Source organism: Rissa tridactyla, chromosome 3, assembly GCF_028500815.1.
Source record: "Rissa tridactyla isolate bRisTri1 chromosome 3, bRisTri1.patW.cur.20221130, whole genome shotgun sequence".
Classification (NCBI taxonomy): domain Eukaryota; kingdom Metazoa; phylum Chordata; class Aves; order Charadriiformes; family Laridae; genus Rissa; species Rissa tridactyla.
The window spans coordinates 126,897,333-126,919,982 of record NC_071468.1 but is presented as its reverse complement, the minus strand read 5'-3'; the positions used below and the strand labels follow the sequence as shown (position 1 = coordinate 126,919,982).

Below are 22,650 nucleotides of genomic sequence, written 5' to 3'. Positions count from 1 at the left end.
TGTTTTCAAATAAATGAAAGAAGTGTCTTGGGGTACGGCGTGTATCTGGATTAATTAAAAAAACATTACTGCTTTCTACAAACCTGGCCTTACACTAGGGATTGTGTTTTGCTGAATTAAATCAGAGCAAAGGAATTTCTAAAAGTGAATCAATAGGAATCAATTAACCTTCTTGTTCATGGGAGACAAAGGCAGAGGCCTAAGGTGTGCTGCAGGCGAGCCACGTGCAAATCTTAGAACCATAGAATTGCCCGGGTTGGAAGGGACCTTTCAAGATCATTGAGTCCAACCATCAACCCAACCCTGCCAAGGCCACCAATACCCCACGTCCCTCAGCACCACGTCCGCCCGGCTTTTCAATCCCTCCAGGGATGGCGACTCCACCACTGCCCTGGGCAGCCTCTTCCAATGCTTCACAACCCTTTCCAGAAGGAAATTGTTCCCAATATCCATCCTAAACCTCCCCTGGTGCAACTTGAGGCCGTTTCCTCTTGTGCCATGGCCTGTTCCTTGGGAGAAGAGCCCGACCCCCCCTGGCTACCCCCTCCTTTCAGGGAGCTGTAGAGAGCCAGAAGGTCTCCCCTCAGCCCCCTCTTCTCCAGGCTGAACCCCCCCAGCTCCCTCAGCCGCTCCTCACCAGACTTGTGCTCCAGACCCCTCACCAGCTCCGTTGCCCTTCTCTGGACACGCTCCAGCCCCTCAAGGTCTTTCTTGGCATGAGGGGCCCAAACCTGGACACAGACCTCGAGGTGGGGCCTCCCCAGTGGCCTCCTTGGCCACCTGGGCACACTGCTGGCTCCTATTCATGGGCAGTTACTGCACCCGACTTGGCTACCATGGCGAGATTTGCATCAAGTATCTTAGTCATTTCAGTCAACTGTCCAAGTCGTGCTACCTACACCAGCCTCTCTTTATGGGCCAGAGAGAAACGGTCACTTCCAGAGTCTCGGCTTCTGAACAAAATAAAACCTCCATCCCCACTCCCTCTGCAGACAGTGGAAGAGCACATAGAATCCAACATCCGACTTTTCTAGCTCTGAAGTGATGCTGAGGTTTTACAGTCAACAGTGGTGCCACTTACATGAAATTGGATTTGATGGGATGAGTTTCCCTACGTGTACGAATGGCTTGCACTGACATAACACAGAAAGGGCGACATGTCTGTGGAAACTAGGACGGCCCACAAATGCCTCAGCCGGTATGGAAACAGGAAAAAAATATATTTATTTATTAAACAAAACTCTGCCCTCAGTAACAGATGAGCTGGAGCCCTCATTGTTTCCTAAATCCTAAAAGGCTGTTTCCTACTGCATTGTATTTCAAATATACTAATCGCTAATTAACTGAAATTTAGCAAAAGTGACTATAAATTCTAAATTTAAATACTTCGGAAATATTTCTTCCAGAACATAATCCTGACCAGAGTCTAAACATTTCATTTTAGGCCTAAGATTATCTAGGTTCATGTTTACAGTTGAATTAAGGATTATTTATACTATTTACATTATCTCAAGTTAGAAACAAATTCTTGGAACAATTAAAGTACAACTAAAATGTATAAAGAAATATAAAGCTCTTAAGATCATTACTACAACATCTACTCCAAACATTACATGTAATGGAAATATTTTGGAAAAACCAGCCATACCAATAACCAACAGTGAAACAGATTCAAAACCAAACGCTGGGTACAGAAGGTGTGTTTTGTACAGACCAACCAACTAGCAAGTGATTTGTGGAAACGAATACTCTTAACACACTGAGAAAGCTTAAAAAGAAATCATCAAGGGAAAACAGCAGAAGTGCTGTGTTTCGTGTTTTAGAAAAGAAACAGGTCATCCTTGCCGTTCTTCTGATGGGGAACAGCATCCCTTCAAGGAGGTGGAACAAACTAAAATCGTACAAAATCCTTTAATTGCTCAAGACCTAGATGCATTATTTTAAATTATTCAGGCTTTCTTAAAAGTGCTTAAGTTAGACAGTGTATACTATCAACCCCCCGCCCTCCCGAGCCCATACAGGCTACAGCCAAGGCAGCCGGAGGACTTCAGACGCCAGCGCTGTATTAACAAGCAACACTAACGTCCTGGTTTGTTTTCTCTTACTTGTTGCGGGAAACAGGTCCGTACAGAATGCTCTGTGTATCCGAAGGAAGGCCCCTCAAACACAGCTGTCGGAAGCTTTAGAACTTCTTTCAAAAACTGATCAAACTTTGTAAATATCATTAGTCCATTTGAATCTGATATTTGAGAGAAAATATCTGTAAGAAAAATATAATAAAACCCTACAGTAAATACGTGCTTAGTACAGAAGAGAAAAAAAAATATTTCAACCCATTTAAACCCCAAGAAATTTGTTTTATTCTGAACATAATTTCTTATTGCTTGCTATCAAGATAAAATTTATAAATGAATGTATTCGAACATGCTATGATATAAATCTTCCTGTTCCCTCCATCCCATCTCACCCCGTCTTGAGCAAAGATTCTGCCAGTGCACAAACTGTAACGGCGAGAAAGCAGAGGCTGGGGGGCATTACAGAAGTTAGAGAACATTACACATCACCACGTTCACCCCTTCAAAACAAAACCATGTAAAATCCTTTGAGAAGGCCTCTAGAATTTAAAAAAGTTGTAAGAATCACAAAGTCAAAACTGGCAAAACTCCGGGTAAATGTGGTGCAGGTCGAGGAAGCGTTTAATTTAAGTAAGAGGGTGTTAGAAGAAAGCATCGGGAGAAAGGGGTGAGAAAGGGGGGTGCAGTGACCTCCACCCCAAGGGCCAAACGCGGGAGCCACGCAGCTGAGTGGACGGGGAAGGAGAAATCTGATATAATGGTCTATCGGGAATGCCATGCACACACTGACCAGCTAGAACAGGAACTTCTGTCCTTACGTGAGAAAAGCGTTCGTGATGAGACCAGGTATGCTTTTTAGTTCGCTGTGCGGGGCTAAACATATTTCTGAAAGCAAAAAGAGGATGGAGCAGGATGATCAGCAGTCCCGCGCGCATATGGAAGAGGAAAGGCAGGGAGGGTGCCAGAAGGTGGCAGGGGGAGGGCAGCTGTGCAGGTATTTTCAGTCCCTGATGGGGACTCAGCCAGCGGTGGGCATGTGGATGGAAGGGCGTCTCCTGAGCCTCCTGCTCCGGCGTCCCTCTGTCCCCTTGGAGCTCAGCTCCAGCCCCTGTGCTCCAGCCATTCCACGCCACCAACTCAGAGCGCCCGGCTCTCGCGTCTCCGGAAAGGGAAAGATACAGGGGAAGATGTGCAGACGGCACGATGTGCAATGACGTCACGTAGAGTATCAGGAGAGCTGCACACACACAGAGCTGAACTGTCCCGGGATCAAAAGTCTCTTTGGAAAAGATGCATCTCTCAAACAGCAAACCAGGTCTCTGATACACTTGCAGAGTCAGAGTCCTCCATAAAGGAAGATGTCTCTAATAAGAACACTAATATTAGTAAGACCTAAAATTTTCCAAGATGTGACAGGTACCAGAACTCTTCACTAAACAGCCACCGAATCAGCTATGAGGTTATTTAAGACACCATCAGTAATTAAACATCAAAAGGGATACGTTGACAGAAAATAAGCTTAATTTAAGTTATCAAAACTAGGTCCGTAAAAAAAAGATTATTTCAGAAAAGCCTATTTCTAGTAAACCAGAGAAATTATTCCATTCTCCTGCATGAATGGGCTCATGAAGAAGCCACGTTAAGGGTGATAATGGTATCTGGAATTTGTATCACTGGCTAGAGACAAGCTTGAGCTGCCGGTCGGAAGCCCTTGGCTAGAGACAAGCTTGAGCTGCCGGTGGGAAGCCCTCGTTGAATCATCTCATAAGGCATATTAGAAATAATGGGGGAAAGGAGAGAGAGAGAGAGAAGGAGATAAACGGGGGTCAGAGGGGACCACTGTATTTTAGAAAATTAATCCAAGCGGAAAAATTAAATCTAACCTGAAAGTTGAATGTGTAAGAAAAGTCAGGATCAAAACCATAAAAATCACAGAAAGGTTGGGGACACAGAAAGGGACCCTAAAGGCCGCCCAGTGCCACCCCCTGCCCTGGGCAGGGACACCTCCCACCAGCCCAGGTTGCTCCAAGCCCCGGCCAACCTGGCCTTGAACCCCTCCAGGGATGGGGACACATCCCTGCACGCAAATGAAAAGTGTGGAAACAACCACAACCAATCAGAGCACCGAACTTCCAGGATCCTAATCCATTCTAGATCAGAATCACTCCAGAACTACGGAAGGTCTGGTAATAAATCTGTCAAGGTGGGACTGGTAGAACACGACTGGAACATGACAGTACTTGTATTTAAAAAAGGACAGAAATCTTCTGGGTAAATACAGTCTATTAATCTGAACTCAACACCACGCAAGATTGAAACGGTTTTAAGGAGAAAGTTAATTAAAGCTATGGAAATAAATTGAAAGTGAGATAAAATAGAACAGGCTCTATCAAGGATAAATTAAAAAAAAAAAAAAACCAAAACCCACACAAACCCCAAACCCCACTAACCTATATCTCGCAGTCATTAAAAATGGGTTTTATGGTCAAAGTAAAGTTGAACTCATTTACGCAGGAAACTTCCACATGGGAAATTAGCAGTGAAATTGGAAAAGATAAAGGTTAGTAGGATATAATTATAGAGTCATCTGCCCTTGTAAAGGGCAGTAAATTACCCTCAAAGAGAAAACCTCGAGCTACACAGGGGCTAACAGTGTAATTTCTCCAGAGCTCACCTCAGGGTCACAACAGGCATGGGCTAATAAAGTTTCCTGATTACAAGGTATTTATATTTTAATTCACATATAAAATTTCAGTTTAATGCTACTGCGCTATAAATGTATTTTTTTAAACCAGACAGAATCACAAATTTAGAACTACAGAAAACACTGCTCAGTTCCAAAGATACCAACGTAAAATGGTACTTGCCTAACTTACAATTTCCTTTTTTTGAATCCTTGTAGTAGAATTCAGAACAGAGCCCATAATACCATGTTAAACCTGCTCAACAGTTCCCTCGAGAGCCTTTTTTCAGCTGCTTATAACTGCCAAAATTGACTCTTCTGGGCTTTCCAGTCAGGGCCTTTGCCTGATGCTCTGTACAGTTTCAGCTGAATGCTCGACCATTTCTCTGACTAAGCTAAAAACAAAGCAACACAAACCTGGCACCCTCATTTTCTAGGGTCTTGACCTCAAGCGTATCCTGCATCTCACAATTCCTATGAAGGTGTCAATTTTTATCATACAAATTCATAAAATATTTGTTAAATACTGGGTTTAGTATCAGTAAAAGCCAAGAAAATAAATTTAACAGATGAATTAGTTTGACGGTGCTTTTTGGGGTGGCGTGTACAGTTTTTTTTGGCATTAACCCAAAGCATGTATTAAGGTCAAAAGGACAATCCAAGGAAATATGGGCCAGTCAGCCCCACTTTGGCTCCTGGGAAAATCATGGAGCAAATCTTCTTGGCATGCATTCCTGGGCGCACGAAAGCAAAGGTGACCGGGATTCGTCAGTACGGATCTACCGAGCTTAATCCCACCTGACCAGCTCGACTGTCTTCTGCGATAAGATGACTGGATTTGTAGGTATCATTCACTTTGGCTCAAGCAAGGCTTATTATTTCCCCCCTTCCCCAATATTCCAGTATCCAACCTGGGATGTCACATGGGTGAACAACCAGAGGGGCAAGCAGCTGGTTGGATGATGGGGCTTGGAGGGTAGTGGATAATGGGTCAAATTCAAGGTGGAGGCCACTGCTGGCATCTGTCCTGGGACACGTCCTGTTCAACGTGTCTCTCAATGATGGGGGAGAAGTGCCAGCGTGCACTCCTGTCATGTTTGCAGGTGATGCCAAATTGGGGGACCAGGTGATACCCTTGAGGGCAAGGGCTGCCATCCAGCAGGACCTAGACCGGCTGAGGAACGGGTTGGCAGGAACTGCATGAAATTGGAAAAGGACAAAGTCCTGCCCTTGGGAAGGAAGAGACTCTGGCTGCCACACAGTCTGGGGACTGCCTGGCTGGGGAGCAGCTCTGCTGGAAAGGCTCCCATGGGTTTTGAGGTCACAAGCCGAACATGAGCCGCCAGCACGCTCTGGCAGCAAAGGTGGCCAACAGCAACCTGGGCTGGATGAAGAAGAGCTCAGCCAGTAGAGGGAAGTGATCACGCTCCTCCACTCAGCGCTTGTTAGACCTCCTCTAGGTACCGCGTCCACTTTTGGGATGCCCCAGAATCAGAGAATTGTTGAGAATCACAGAATATGAAAGACACAGAATATGAAAGAGAAACTGCAGAGAGCTCTGCAGAGGGCTCCAAGGATGGTCAGCGTGCTGGAGCAGGTATGCTGTAAGGACAGGCTGAGACACAGCAATTGTTCAGCCTGGAGAAGATAAGACACTGAGAAGACCTGATAACGCCACCCAAGCACCTACAAGGAGGTTACGAAGATGCTTTTCGAGGAAAATTTAGCGATTAGAGTTTGAGCGCTAGGTATCAGAGAGGTCCTAAGTCTGGGACAGATACTAGAGAGACCAAAGGATCAAAGAGGCTCCAAGAACCAGCTACCAGATAGATGAGCATCTAAGGCCAGTCACTGGAGGGACCCATATGGCACAGGTATGTGCACACACGTATATATTTATGGCGCTAACAGGCTTTCATCCTGACCAGGCAAGGGGGACAGAACCAGGCGGCTGGTGCTGTTGACGTTTGCGTGGCTGTTGCCGGTCTGTGTTATCCGCGTGTCTCTGTCCCTGCTGGGAACGCACGCGCACCCTCAGCACTGGTGGCTGGGGACGTGACGCTGCAGCACCTTACCTCTATCGGGTCAGATGCTGTGGCAACTCCTAACGTTTCTCATAAACCAAGGAGATGTAAGAAAGCCTGTATAAAATCGTGCACTGAGCAAGGTCAGTTTGAATAGATGTGATAGCACAACAGACCCCGTATTATTATTACTGCTTTCATCCAAAATAAGTAACTCCCCTTTGACCTCCACTCCTCCAAAAACCAAAATACTCTCTTCCCCCAAGTCAAAACCCTACAATCTGGCCAATTCCTCTACAGCAGATTAACTTTCAGGGCCTTTATTATCCGAAACCCAGTATTTAGTGTACATTATTGTATGAATTTTAGGGTGAACTTCAGTAAGCGCTAGAGGCTTATCAGAGCCAGATGGTGAGAGGCAGAAGAGGAGCTGGTGAGGCGAGGGAGCCCAGGAGCAGCACGCAGGGAGAGCCGGGCGTTAGGGAAGTCGGACAGCCCTTAAAATGAGCAGGATGGAGTCTTGATTTACTCAAAGCTCTGTTTGCAATTTATTTGCAGAAATGACATAAAGGAAGCACTAATTACTTCACAACTAATCTACTTGAATGCCAAAATGAAGTCAGCCGAATTCACAAAATGCGACATTTTTATATGGCTTTTCTTTGGCTTAAAAGCTACGACAAAAATCATAAAGCCCGTGGCAGTAGGCTGGGTTTACAACTCCCGCCTTGCACACCACACAAAGGAACTCCTTCGACAGGAGCATCACATCTCTTTTCCAGAGACAGCGAAGTGGTACCATTGAACAACTCCCATTTCGGATGCGCTGCCAGACACTGCACAGACTGAAAAACACCCCATTTGCTCACATTTTCATAATTTAAAAAAAAAATAAGCCTGTACATATGCAGGTACAGAGATCAAGTTACTATCATTCATATACATTATGAGATGAGGAGAGAAAAAAAATATTTATAATGTCCCGGATTTGCAGAAAGGCCAGTGTTCCAGCTGGGCCGGGGCTGCCAGCCTGCTTGGGAAAGGGAGCGGAGGTGGCGCGGGGCCGGGAGGGGAATCGGGGCAAGCAGTAAACTGGAAACAGAAGCAGCTGAGCGATGAAATGGGTCAGCAGCCAGAGAGACAGGTGGGAAAGACAGGAAAGGGAAAAATACCAGACAGCACATTCATAACCATCAGGAGCAGCAATAAAGAAGAGAAGAGCTGAGGCAGATCAGATCAAAAGCCTGTTTATCCCCACAGCAGACGGCTCAGGCAAGCACGGTCCCCAGAATATCCCTCCACTCGCTGACAGCACCTTTGCATCCCGCAACCTTTGATGAAATTGCCTTCAGTGAAATTGGTTCAAGGACTAATCGAGTGGTGTAAATGTTTGATACTGACAACACCCTTCGGTAAAGCTTAAAGAAGTGTTGGGTTTTGTTGTTTCAGCCTGTCACTGCTGATTTCAGCCACTGCCCTTGAGTTCTTGTGCTGGAAGGGGAGAGGAGCAGCTTCTTTCTGCTCACTAACACGTTGCTTGTGATTTTATAGAACGTTATCCTTTCACCACCATGGTTTTTCCAGGTTGAAGAATCCTGCTCTATCTAGTTGTTCTTTGTACAGAAAGCTTTCTCTGCCTTCGCTGATCTTTGTTGTTCTTCTCAGAAAAGAAGTGGGCAGGGCAGAGAGCCAGACGTGGGTACCAGCGCAGTGCTCATCCAAAGCGTACCACCACCATGGGTTTATAGAGAGCCGTTTCCTCTCCACTTTGCTCCTCCCGTCCTTCCCCTCCGTAACATTTCATGGTTTTAGCCATTACTAAACAGAGTGTCAACGTCTTCTTAGAACTAGAGCTCCAAGATCTCTCATCTGAGCAAGGCCTTCCTTAGCTCCCCTTTCTGCGCATCCCGCCAGGATGGCACTTCGCTCCTCCAGCACGCACCACTCCGCATACATTCACAGCGAATTTCACCTGCCATTTCACTTCCCGGTTACTCAGTGCTGTCAGATGACACTACAGCTCTTCGGTCTGTTTTAGCTGTTACTACACTGATTGACTCTGTGTCAAACTGTCACCTTTCACTGTCATAAATGATCTGGAAAACTACGGTGTTAAAACCAGTCCAGGTCCAGCACTATCCACCGATCTCAATATACAAAAGGGATCTTTATTGCTCTTTTTTGATTCCTTTTGGCCAATCTTCTACCTACTTTTCATCCCTTTCAGCAAACCTTTAAATGTCTCTAAGTGTTTAATAAGGGATGTTCTTGAATGCCTTTCAGAAATCCAGGAAGTCTGTATCAGCCAGAACTCCTTTGTCCATCTGTTTGGGGTTTTTTGCCTCCTTTAATGAACTCCTGTGGTTTTATAAGGCATCCCCTTCACAAAAGCCATTTTCCACAATAATAAAATCTCATTTATCCCTGTGCCAACGAATGCTATTCTTTGTTACTAACAGCTTGCCCAGAACGTGTCAGGTACGCAGGCCTGCAGCTCCCCACACCTCCCCACACCTCGTGTGGCATTTTCTTCTTCCCATTCCCCTGCCCCTTAGAAAGTTTTCGGGAAGACAGGTAGCCAACAGTTAATTGTCCAGTTATTTTATTACTTTTCTTGAGTTCTGGTGATACTCAGAAACTTACTCAGCTAACAATACGACACACTCCCCCTTCTCCCCTGCCCTCACAAGGGTTACAAGATCCTACCCCGAGTCTCCCGTTTTCGCCCACCTTCCACAGAACGCTGTCCTACCGCCTTGTCTGAAAAGTCAACAGCCTAATTCTGTCCTGGTTTAGAGAACACTTCTCCCTCCTGCACAGAGCTCCTATACTCCTAAAATCTCAGTTCCAAATTAGCCAAAAATCCCCTTTTCCCGGACAATTTTGTTAATCACACACCGAGACTGTGCCTCTGTGTCTAACCTCGTGCATGGCGCCGTGAGCGTTTCAGTGAATAATAGCGAGGTGATTCCAGTCTTTAACTTTCTCTCCAACTCAGCAGAGACAACAACGGGTGTGTGGGGGGACAGAGGAGCATCCAGAAGGGACAGAGGAGTGTCCCCAGCAGATGGTGCACGTGAAGGAAGTCCCAAGACCATACAAAGCAGCGGAAATCAGCATTACTGTTACCGTTACGGATAAAAACATTTTTCTTTCTCAGTTGACCCATAAGATATGGGCTATGGGATATCTGTACCAGACAGAACAGCAAAACCCCTCACCAAAACCAGGTTTCAGATAGGTGTGGTCAACAGCTAGTGCTCCATCATAAGAAGTAGCCCAGAAAGATGAAGTGGTGGGAAGTCAGCGTGAGCGACATACTGAAAAGGCGAGAAGAGGAACTGAGCTTTAACACTGAATTAAAAAAAAAGATGTCAAATGCAAAGTCACATGCCCTTTGCAAATGATGCTCCACCTCCAAAAGAAGTGCCCCAAGAAAAAGGGAGAGCAGATACTGGAGGAGAGACCCCAGAAGTACAAAGCAAACCGAAGGTCAGCTGGTGAGACAGAGGAAAGAACGAGTAGAAGGCATGACAACCAGAACGTAACACGGCCGTAAGCAGCAGCACCATTCCGTGAAAGCAGTCAAAAGCCTTCTCTCCAACATACATGAACATCAGTTACGAGTTTTTATAAAGAAGAAAGTTACAGTGGCAAAGGAAACAGAAGCCAATAAAATAAGAAAAAAGAAAAAGGAAGCTTCAAACGCTATGAAGAAAAGCAGACATTATGAAGAGACAGAGAGGGAGAGTGAACAGTACATTAAACGCACAAATTGTAATTGTTAAGACCAGACACACCTGTTAAACAGGACTCTTAAATAAGGTGTCCTAAGGTGAAAGCATCTTAACTAGCCACCTTCTGAACCATTAACTTGAGGCTTAATATAACTTCCAGAGGATATCTAGCTCCTTGTCTGAAAACATCAAAAGTTTACTGATTCCTATAACATTTGATTCCGGTGGTTAATTGCCTTTTCCACTAAAAGGTCACATTTCCATTTTCTTGATGTGTTTCAGTATTGCCTTGCTAATTCAAGAATAATGCTCCTTTTCGGTCGCAGGCCTCTGTCTACTGTAACCTCCTCAAATCTCAGAGCCTAATTAAATCCAAAGGAGATATAGTCTCTTTTCCCCCCAGTATTTGATCTTGCATATTTTATAGAGGTAATGCCTTTGTTAAAAACGCTTAAGCAGCCTTAAATATCCTCTGTCATATATGCCTGTCCCCTTTATTTAACACTCGTCTTTAGTCACCTGCAGCTTTGTGGGGTTTGCTTGTTTGTTTGGCTGGTTTTTTTAATTGGAGAGTTTTATAGTTACTACCAGATTAAAAAACGGCATTTCCTGGTACTAAACACATGCAGCCTTAGCATTAATATGTGCATGCAACGCTTTCTCACTGTCTATTCTTTAAGACCTTGTCATGTAGTTTAATTCAGCATTATTATAGCATTATACTGGATTTCACATTATTACATTTGCTTTAAAACTAGCAAAGAAGCTTAATGATGTAGAAGAGTCTAAAGAATTATTTACAGGGAATGACAACCACGGAGATCAGGAGGAATGGATTATTACCAGATAACTTTTATAAAGGAAATTTAGTGTGAGGTGAAAATGAGAAGACCTGAACAGTCCAATCGGGCACGGACAGTAAGATGGACTTCACAGCTCTGCAGGGTGGAAATGAAAAGAAAAACACACCCGTAACAACCGTACATCCTACAGAACACGAATTGCTCCTAAAGGACAAAAACAATGTGTTTTTGTGGGTATCACTGATGCTGTACTGATACAGCAGAAGGCTCACGGAAACAAGAAGAAAAAGGAAGTAAAATTGATGAAAAGAGAATAAAAAGAGAGTTAAAGAATTAGAACTGAGAAGCTGGAATTACAGAATGAGCAGAGGCAGAGCGTGCCTCAGCTGAAGCAGGCGGGATACAGGAGCCCCCCAGCATCCTCAGAAGGGGGAAATGGCAGACCTGAAGTTTTACAGTTACAGAAGTGCCCGAGCATTTCAAAATAAACAAAGGTACTTGTAAAGCCTCCCGGTAACAAACTCAGTATGTTTTACGGCCAGCAGATGGCACGCGTAACAAAAACGTGAACACAGCAAGCTTCATTTCAGTAGAAAGATCCTTGAATAAGCAAAAAAGTTAGCTTTCAGGATTTAGTACAGTAAAACATCCGTGGCCAGGCATGGAAACAAATATTTCATACAGTGGCTTGATTTGCTTGAAAATACTTACATCTTAGTTTGTCCAGTATTTTACCGCCACACATTGTTGCTAACATAGCTTTCACTGAAAATACCGTCAGCTTCCCATGGCCCTCGCTGTGAAGAAAACGACACGGTAAGTAATTACTACATAGAACGGAAAGTAACAACGATACCTGAGGCCTAGGAAGGAAACGCATAAATGCCCTCCCTTAACTGCTAAGATCTGCCAAAAGTACTTAATATAACATTAAAACAGTGACAACACTAGCATTTCTAATATATTGGAAGAGTTGACAAGTCAAATTGATCACAAATCAAATTTTCTTGCAGAATTATGAAAAATGCGTGGATAGAGAGACTGACATTTGTCTTGCTCATCCTGTAACTGTCCCATAAAAAAGTAATGTGTTAATTTTTTCCATTAAAATACTTTTGTTCACTGTAAAACATCTCAGTTTTTCCTCTGCTACCCTTTGCTAGTTGTTTTAAATTTTTACTCCTTGATTTAAACTCCGATGTTCAAATACACATTTCATTCTAAAACCAGTACAGTACTCGACAGCTAACGGAGAAATTGTATGATACCCTGAATATACCACATAGCACAAGAATAATGTCAAGAGTGTTTTATTCTAATTTAAATTAATAAAGCTGCTGTGCTATCAGAACAGATGGCACATTTGGGGAACCATTTTCTAGAATCAGCAAGAGAAAATGAATTTGTCTCCACGGAAAGTATGAAAAATCCCATTCAGCACCGTATGATACGTACAAACAGCTACGTGCATTGCTCCTGTTACCAGAAAGAAAGGTAAGGAAGGAAAGCTATGAGGGAATGAAAGAAGCTATGAGGGAATGAAGCCACCAGAAACACCGAAGGCGGCTGGCTGGGTTGAAGCACAGCGCAGTTGGTAGCAGTAACAGTTCCTCCCAGCCCAGACGGCACGCGTCCCGTCTCCTCAATTCCTCCGTCTTTCATAGTAACAAAGACGGAGCCAGAGAACCTCCAATATATCATATTAAGCCAACCGCCGCGTGGCGATCTCAGTGTAAATCCGCTGTTACCATGAAGTTGGTTGAACATTGGTTTAGTGGTGTGTAGGGCAAAAGAAACGTGTGTAAACGTGGGTAAAAGGTGTTGGAATTCTGAGCAACTTATTGCCCGACAGAAGTGTCCTGAGTCACTACCCTTAACTATAAACAGCAACAGTGGGACAGACTGATAAACCACCAAGAAGTTAAAGTCACATCTAGAAGGAGAAGAAGAATTAAAATAAGTTCAGGTGACATGTATTGGACAGATAATTTGTACTATCACAGAAATACAGTGATGGGAGAAATACACGATGAGTGTTGGAAGAGATCTAGGGAACTCTGGAGTGCTGCTCAGCGGGAGCGAGATGCACATTTAACATCTGTACTTGCATGACTAGCACTTGGAAGGTGTTAAGAGTAGAATTAGTTGAAGTAAACATTGGCTCACAGTATTGAAGTAGTGACAAGGTCTAATGTCAGTGACAGACGAACAGCCAGATGGAGACATCAGGAAGCAACCAAATAACTTTTCTTCCCCTTTCACCCTGGGAGTTCACAGGCAAATATTATCTTCAGGTAACATTTCACACTCCACGGTGAGGCAAAGGCTCTCAGCCTTTCTCAGGCTGAGACGTACCCGAAATATAACATGCTATTTCTCTAACACAGACTCGGAGCATCTTTCAAATATTCCCTCTACAGAAGAGAGACAATCCCTCCTGGAGCTACAGCTGCAGGGAGATCCGTGAAGAGGAACGGTGACTCAAAGGCCATCACTTTGTTGATATCCAGTAGCCTTTTAACCACTGTTTGAAGAAACCAAACAAAGGGAGAAAACTAAACGCATTAGATACTTACTTCAAGCTATATAAAGGCTATCAAGTTAACAAGGTAAAGATCTCAGCTATCCTATTTTGTTTCTGTCTTTTCTCTTAAACAGGTTTCTCAAAGAAATAAGTTGACACTCCCTCTATGTGTAAAAAAAAAAAAAAGACACAAAAAAGACTTGGCTGCATCTGAAACTGATTGTCTGAAAAGTTCATCCTCTTCCAGCCTCAACCTCCACCTCATCTGAGCAAATCTTACTGGCTAACTCCAGTCTCCTGACAGTAGAGTCTCAGCCCCACTCCCCCTTTTCTTTTCAATAGACATTCATTTTCTCCCAAAAGGGAGTTCAGCTTTGAATTAATGTCCAGGAAAAAACAATTGGCTAGAGCCATCACTATCTCCTCACGGGACACAACCTTGTCCTTCCCAAGGTATCTTATGGTGCCTTCAGACATGAGGCCTGCTTCTGCTGAGATTCTGTCTATTAATCAAGAAAAAACACCAGAACTCCTCCCTCTGCCATCTGGTAGAGCTGTAGTGAGTAAGCGACTTGCCAAAACCGATTTTTGTACCAATGCTATTCAATCTGCTGAATTCCCTGTGGAAAGGAAGAAAGGCAAAAGTTTCAGTGTGATTTTGAAACTCCTATGGAGTTCTCAGGGTTGGAAACAGAGCAGGGGGACTTGTTTAGAAGAGACCAGGCTGCGTACACCAGCCTTATTCCAGCTGCCTGAAGAAAGCCTCATCCTCCCCATCCTCCTCGCCAGGCGGTCTGCGGCAGGCGCCCGCAGCGACGATGTCCACGTCAGTCTGCTCACTAATCCTGACTGAACTCCAGCTGGCTCCTCCCCATCCCCAGGCAGAGCTCCAGGGACTCCAGCCCCGCTCCCGCAGAAAAGGGCATCTCCCCCTCCCCATCGGTCCCTGCTGCAGCACTCCGGTTGGGTCACATCTCCCACCACGTCCTCCACTTCCCCCTGTTTGCTCCCCACGCTGCAGCAATGGTGCACAGCCGCTTCAGAGAGGCGCCCGGTCACGCTGCTTTCCCAGAAGAGGCACAAGAGCTTTCTGCACAGGGCTGATCCACAGGGATTTCCTTATGTGTACACGTATGCCCCTGCCAGCTCTGCCGGGCTGATGACGAGGTTCCTCCTCATCACATCACCCCCCTTGGCTCGCCAGCTCACTTCCTCGTTTGCTGGTCATCCTCTCCCTCCCCCTTACTGCGCGCTGCTTTATGGCCAGCATGCAGTCGGGTTTGATACCGACAATCAAAAAGAATTTGGAGCAACTAAACCCACTGTCAAATCAAATGCGATTTCTAGAAACAATGAAATAAAAAACTGTCTCTGAAAGACTCAAACAGGGTGAGAGAACGTGCCGTTACTCTGGGGTGCCAGTAACGGGTCAGGGGCTTTGGAAAGCCCGGAGAGGTGATCGGGAAAACCAGAGCAGGGCCAAACCGTCAAACACCCATGCAAAGCTCTGTGGGAGAGAGCAGCAGAGAACATCACACCACTGCCATTCCCTCTCACCACAGTGCAGAAACGATGGCTCACGCTGCATCAGCGGTGCCCCGTGGACCCACTGAAGAGCATTTCTCATACTCACCTAACAGAAGCTCTAACTTAAATGCTTCCACAGGGAAGATGCCAGTCAAATCTTTGATTCCTGCACCTGTTTGGTGGAATGTTAATGACTTCGCGGTGTTACCACCAGCCCCACGTCGTAAGAAGCTACTGCACTACGTGCATTCAAGCACACAGCCACCCCAGGGATGCCACTCCAGCGCTAGAGGTGTACTGTTGTTTTTTTTAAATAAATGTCTGCCATGTTGATGAACTCCTGGAGAGGGAGCCTCGGCCCTGCCTCTCCTCTTGTTCTTGGTTCTCCCACTGCACAAGGAGGCATCCCAGCTTCCCTCATCCCGGGCACCAGCCAGAGGAAGCGAAAGAGAAGCTGAAGTTCCGTGCTGGGATCGAGCGCGCCGCTTGGCTTCCAGCGGAGGCAGAACTTGTGGGCTTGGGGCAGTGGGAGAGAAAAACATCTAACTAAATCCTCAATCTTTTGAGCCAGCTCCCCACAACATGACCGTTTCTATTTTTAAATTCTATATTTTCTACTGTTATCTGTCTCAGAATAACTAAAACCATCAGCTAAACCTTACAACCTGTCTCACAACTAATACCAAATCAGAACTAAACAGAAAAATACACACTTGATTCTGCTGCCATAGCAGTCTTCCTGCTCTGAGCTTTGTGCTGTTTTTGTCTGTTCTTAGTGAGACAGGGATTGTTCTGAAGTCTTGGACTTTTTGGGGGGGTAACCTAGCTTCTGTTTGGTGACAATAAGAAGTTGTCATGTTAGGAGAGGATCAAAGTCTGGATATTATAAACAGAACAACTATTTGACATATTGAGTGCTGCAGATTGTCTTGGGTAAAACTCCTCAGTCCCTGTGACAGCGTCCTGGCCACGAGCAGTTCTCTGCTGCCAGGAGAGAGGCAAAGGCAGAAGAAAGACAAGACTGAAGAAACAGTTGACTGTGCAAAATGAGAAGACAAAAAGAAGTGCCAAACAAGAGTGAAAGATTTGCGGTTGCTACTCAGAGAGCCCACAGCAACGCATCTACTCAAGAAGATTAACGGACCGAACCCCAAAGAAAGAGGCTGCGAAAGAAACTCATCAAACTGGGCAGCAGGAAATGCCTAGATAGTGCCCTGAGCAAGAAATCGAGCTTCTTCCAGCCGGGACAGGAGAATTAGCCTTTATTCTCACAGCATATTAGAATGGGACGCAAGCTGACTGTCAAAACAAGGTAGCATTATGAAATGATCCCGTTGATCGAGATTCAATAAAACACTTTTGCTTTTTAAAAAAGCGCTATACTACCATGAACGTAACGTTATGGTCTATCACAGGCTGCAGAACACGGTTTCACTTCCGTTCAGACACACGGCTTACAGCAGTCTGCAAGTTCCAGAAGGCACTAATGCCTCTTCCTTAAGAGAGCAATTTTTAAGACCAAGCTTTGCTGCTGTGGCAATGTACAGCTCTGCAGGCATTACTGCGATATTAAATACACGTGTGTGTGTGTGTGCGCGCGCAACACAATTTCACAAGCTTGAGAAATAGCATGCGGACAGTTTGGCAGAGACTCATGCAGTTGTTGGCTGCTTTCATCTAACTAAAAGAGAAAATTAGTTTAAGAATACAACTAGAGGAGTTACTAGCCTGTCATATGCTGCTATCATGAAGTTGAGGAGGAGGCTGATGGATTGCTCTACACTGATTTGGTGAGTAGAAGGAAGGCGTTTGTTTAGCTGGTAGTAGATGGATGAAATGATTGTTTCTAGTCGAGACACGTTGATCTCTGTGTTATGATCCAAAGTGTTAAGGCCATTATCTCGGAAGGCTTCAATCATATTCCAGATATCAACAAGATGAACTAAAAATAAAGGAAAAAAAATTAACTTCTATTCTGTAAAGCATGCAAGCTTACTTTTATGGTACTGTTTCTGAATACTGTATTAGCTTTTATTTTGGAATGAACAGTTACTTATTTGTATTCAAAACGAGAGACAGACTCTTGACATTCATACTCGTAACTCGTGTCAGCTCGTTTAAGGTAACGGAGCAGTGCCCAGACATCTTGCGTGTCTTTTACTCCACCCTTCAACACCTGGGTGCTCTGACAGAAAAACTTCATAAAGGAGAGAAGCGAACTTCCATCATCATGCAGTGCGATTTAGCAGAGTTAGATACTTTCATTTGAGGAAGACATCAGCCATATTCTAAATCCACTACAAAGTGGTTACAATAATTTTGAACATCCTTATGCCAACTAGTAGTTGAGTATTGAAGGAGGAACTTGATGTTCCAGTTAAACTGACTGTTTCCAGTTGATCCGGTTGCCAAGTCCAGAGCATAATGCTTTGTAAACACAGGTCTAGAACTCCAAAGCGTTTCCCTAAATTACCCTGCCGTATCTTAGCGCATATCTAAGAAGTGTTAACAACGTAAAGAAAGTTTTCCAAAACCACAGTGAGTGATCTGCAGAACCACATTAAATAATATTTTAAAATGTTTCAAAGCTTGAGGAGTATGCATGAGGGTGGGAGGAGACATCTAAGGATCAACAGTAATCCATCAGTCCAAACTGAACGTGCTCCAACAGTTACAAAGGACAGACTTACTTGCTGACTTCCCAACTTTTGTTATCTTCCTTGACTTACAAAAAAGGGTCTGAAGTAAGAGCGTGATCTGTAACATTTCTTACACAAAACCCGTCTTTGTATCTCTCACATAAAACCCCCACAACAATAAAAGCCAAGCTACCTATTCACACCAAGCACGTGCCCCGGGATCACCGTGTGGTCCAGACGAAGATCATAAACGCCCAGCCTCATCTATGCACACACGGACGGGAAAAGGCTACTCGAGGCATATGCACGGCATCAGTGAATTGGGCCCTAAGCGTGCAGTGTACTACATTTAGCGGCTCTTAATGTCTCTCTACTGATTGAGATTTTTTAATTCAAGAGCATGAATTACAGACAAGAACTAACTTTTCCACAGGAATGAAAAAGTTGTAAGCCATCCATCAAACTAAAGGCCCTGCAGTTACTGCCACAGGAACCCCAAGAGCCACACACATAGAATCACGGAACGGCTCGGGTTGGAAGGGACCTTAAAGATCATCTACTTCCAACCCCCTGCCCTGGGAGGAGCTACATCTTGCAGTTGCACGTCTCCTCTCCAGGACTCCTCAGCTCTCCTCCTGTCCCCTTCCACACCAGACACACACTGGTCCCCCTTCGCTGGGAGGAGGGACCTACTCCTGCATACACTGACCTGCTCTGCTTTTTGCTTTCTCCAGTTCAACGCTGGCAGCGGAACACAAAGCAGCGTCACCTGCTCACCCGTGGGTTAGTCTTTGCTTTGGAGAGCTGTCCCGGGTCAAAGGACCATGGACGAGCATGAGAAAACTTACACTGACCAGTATGGTATGAACTTCCAGAATTCTTTACTGCTGCCACATTTCATACATGCCACCACGCTGGGATCCAGGCACTTTCGTGCCAGTGACATATGACACACCTCCAAACTCCCAGCTGTGCCCAGCTCTCAGCTGGCCTGGGGCGCACCACGATGGAACAGGAGCTCCAAGAGCTCGACACTGCCTGCATCCAACCCTTGGGGCAACTGACACACGACAAGCTGGGCCACGTATTTTAAATTTTAGAAACAGAAAAGAATAAAGCTGAAGATACCATACAGCATTGGACAAAGATCGCTGCCTCTTTTTAATTATGTATTTAATCTCTGTTTAGTTTAAGTTACAACTACCATTGTCTGACAAAATGTTTGCTTACTCTTGCTATACTTAAAATTCACATGGGTAGAATATTTGAAACAATCATGCAGGAGAAATTTTTGAAGATAAAGAGCAATTATAACTTACGATTACATCTTTTTTGTACAAACCGCAGTTTACAGGCTGTTCGATACGTTGAAAGTCTGATGACATCAAAATTCTGTGCTCCTATGAATAAAAAAAAGTTTGTGTTTTTCTTTCCTCTAGAACATTCAGCTTATGTGAGAGAATTACTTCAAAAACGGTATGAGTGTTTCTTCACATACATCATCTTTGTCACATGAACATGGCAAAGATTTTCATTAGGTATCTCATGGTAAAGTGATTTTCAGCACTGTATTATAAACTGACCTAAGTTTGAGACTGATACCAGTACCTTGAAAGGAAGCAAGAATTCAGTGGCGAGTGGGTAAGGAAGAGGATTGCACTGATGTTGGAAGACACGTACACAAAAGCTAAGAGACAAAGAAAAGGGGAGGTCGGTCCTCCTGCCACCACCTGCATTGCAGCCCCATCAGGAGCATACTTTTGGCCTCCCAAACAGATTCAAACCAGGTAAGAAGCAGAAGAAAAAGCACAGAAGAAGAAAAAAAAACCAAAAAAAAAATCTTATCTTCACCAACAGCTTCCCACTCCAAGATGTGTAAGTGTTATCACAGAGTCATGGAATCACAGAATGGTTTGGGCTGAAGGGACCTTAAAGCCCACCCAGTGCCACCCCCTGCTCCAAGCCCCGGCCAACCTGGCCTTGAACCCCTCCAGGGATGGGGCAGCCACAGCTTCTCTGGGCAACCTGGGCCAGGGGCTCACCCCCCTCACACCAAAGAATTTCTTCCTCAGATCCAATCTCAATCTCCCCTCTTTCAGTGTAAAACTGTCCCCCCTCGTCCCATGGCTCCCCTCCCTGCTCCAGAGTCCCTCCCCAGCCTTCCCACAATACCACCTCACGAACGATCTCAATGCTGTTATCCGTCACTAGGCTGTACCACCTCTACCAGTTCCAGCAATTACTCTGACCATCACAGACTTGAGCCGTTTCAGAAAGCTGTGGTAACCCTCAGCCAAACAGACCCGTGTACCTCCTCTACTGACCAAACGAGATAAACCATGTGGGGATGATAAAAAGATACCAGTTTAAAGTCCAGTATTGATCATTTTAATTTGGAAGCAGCCAACAAGTCAAGTCTTGAAAATCCATTAATCATAAACCATCATGCCTTTTAAACGGCTCACGTTTACACAGCATTAGCAGCTACGTGCTATAGTCAATATAGCTCTAAGGTGTAGTCTGAAACAACGCACTTGCACGTGGGCAACGGCAGGGACACACATGGCTCCTGCGCCTCTCCTGTTCTCACAGGAGCCATAAAAGCAGGATCTGTTGCAGTCTTTCATACTTCTCTCAAAAGCCAGAGCCCAGATGAGCGGAGAGCTGAGAAATGGGGAATAACTGTGACTTAGAGAATCCAGACTTCTAAAAGATACTTAAAAACAAAAAGCCAAACCCACATCCTCCTGACGAAGGCATCCGATTGCTGTATTGGCAAGACTTGCTCAAAGGTGATAACTTATTCCCTCCTACATTCTGAATTCAGAAACCAACTTGCAAATACCTCATTTGAATTACCTTTGTGTATGCACCCACTGACTCACAGCTGCAAGTTTAAGAAAGGAAGTATTCTTGTCTTAGATAGTTCATTACCATTTCACAAATACAATGCCAAAGCATCTGCTTGTTCTTGGAGACCTACATACTGTGTCTTCAAAATGACATAGAAGGATTATTTCTCTTCATCGCTGACGTGGAACACGTGGCTCCCTGTGACAGCTCACCTAAGAGTCGTCCTAGACCAAGCAACATCCGAGAAGCGTCCTGCCTGATAGCACGGTACAACAAACTCCAGCAGATTATTTCGCACTATCATCTTTAGAAAAGTAGTCTCTCATATATTTCAGGAAAGTACGTGGCCAGGTAATGTAAGCTGGACTATTCAGATCCAAGGCTACAACAAAATAGCTCATTTTGTATTTTCTATGCAATATTCCTTTAAAACTCTCATTCAGGGTGCATACTACAAACAGCAGAAAGCACTTCCGCAGACCGTGAGTCTTCACAAAATGCTTTGTCTATATAAAATACATGTATATAAAGTTATATACACATGTATATTTTGTATTTATACACACAGAGAAAAGGTCATTTAACAGCTACATGCAAAAACAAAAAGAAAAAGTTTTCCATTTTCTGTTCTTGTCCTCCTGTGTCACATTACTGCAAAAGCTTCAACAAGGTCATTCTTCTAAATGATCTGAAGACAAAATGGGATGTGTTTCCCAGACAGCCCCCAGAGCTGAGACTCACAGGACCGTTGAGGCTGGAGGGAGATCAGCCAGTCCCACCTCCCTGCCCAAGCAGGGGCAGCTACGGCAGTTTGCCCAAGACTCCGTCCAGTTGAGTTTTGAGTACCTGCAAGGGTGGAGGCTCCACAGCTTCGCTCGACAGCCTCTCCCAGTGCTCAACCATCCTCACAGTAAAAGCGTTTTTTCTCTCATCTCATGAGATTTGCCACGTTTCAGTTTGTGTCCACTGCCTTGTACCCTGCCCCTGGGCTGAGGAAAGTCTGGCTCCATCATCTTTAGAAACACAGAACTGCCTAGGTTGGAAGGGACTTTTCAGATCTAGTCTAACCATGAACCTAACACTGAAAAAAGCCATCGCTACCCCATGTCCCTCAGCACCATGTCTGCCCGGCTTTTAAATACCCCCAGGGATGGTGACTCCACCATTGCCCTGGGCAGCCTGTTACAGTGCTTCTTTATACCGTTCCATAAGATTAACTCCGTATGTATTCCCACTTGGTGCATCTGCTTGGAGCTGTTGACACGCCTGAGGGACGGGATGCCATCCAGAGGGACCTGGCCAGGCTGGAGAAGTGGGTCTGTGCGAACCTCATGGGGTTCAACAGGGCCAAGTGCCCGTGGATCTGCAGTTCAGAGAAATCAGACCAGCTTGCAGGGAACTGTTGCCTGTCAGACAGCTCCCCAAGTACTGCAAACCCAAGGAGCACATCCTTGGGTAGCACGGGGGCGAATGCCATGGGCTACGCTTGACTCACATGGGCAAGTATCTAAACACTTCACAAATTTGGGTGTTGTATGTTGACCCATACCAAATGGTCACTGAAAGCACAACACATCACACATCTGCTGTGGGTATGCGGATCACCTAGAAAGGAAAATGTTTATGTGTTCGCTTTATAGTGAAATATTGCACCGCAGGACAGGTGAAGCTGGACGACCTTTGATTTCTCATACTGATATGCTAACGAGCCTCACAGAGGCAGTGTGGAACGGCTGTGCACCAGCACTTCCCCTGATACCGAACCACAACTACCGCTGCTGCAAA

At 45.0% G+C, this 22,650-nt stretch overlaps 1 protein-coding gene across 13 annotated transcripts in view; it reads right to left on the bottom strand.

The window, feature by feature from the left end:
• DTNB (dystrobrevin beta) overlaps positions 1 to 22,650 on the bottom strand; it is a 230,043-nt gene that overhangs the window by 189,378 nt on the left and 18,015 nt on the right. For all 13 annotated transcript variants that reach the window (XR_008465325.1, XR_008465327.1, XR_008465324.1 and 10 more), the window contains 4 exons: positions 19,332 to 19,412; positions 17,102 to 17,315; positions 12,034 to 12,119; positions 2,106 to 2,260 (listed from right to left, as the gene is read on the bottom strand). Coding sequence is in view for 8 of the 13 variants with exons in the window: in XM_054194714.1 (XP_054050689.1) it covers positions 2,106 to 2,260; positions 12,034 to 12,119; positions 17,102 to 17,315; positions 19,332 to 19,412 (536 nt within the window). In the remaining 5 variants the exon portion in view is untranslated. The remainder of the gene's footprint in view (positions 1 to 2,105; positions 2,261 to 12,033; positions 12,120 to 17,101; positions 17,316 to 19,331; positions 19,413 to 22,650) is intronic.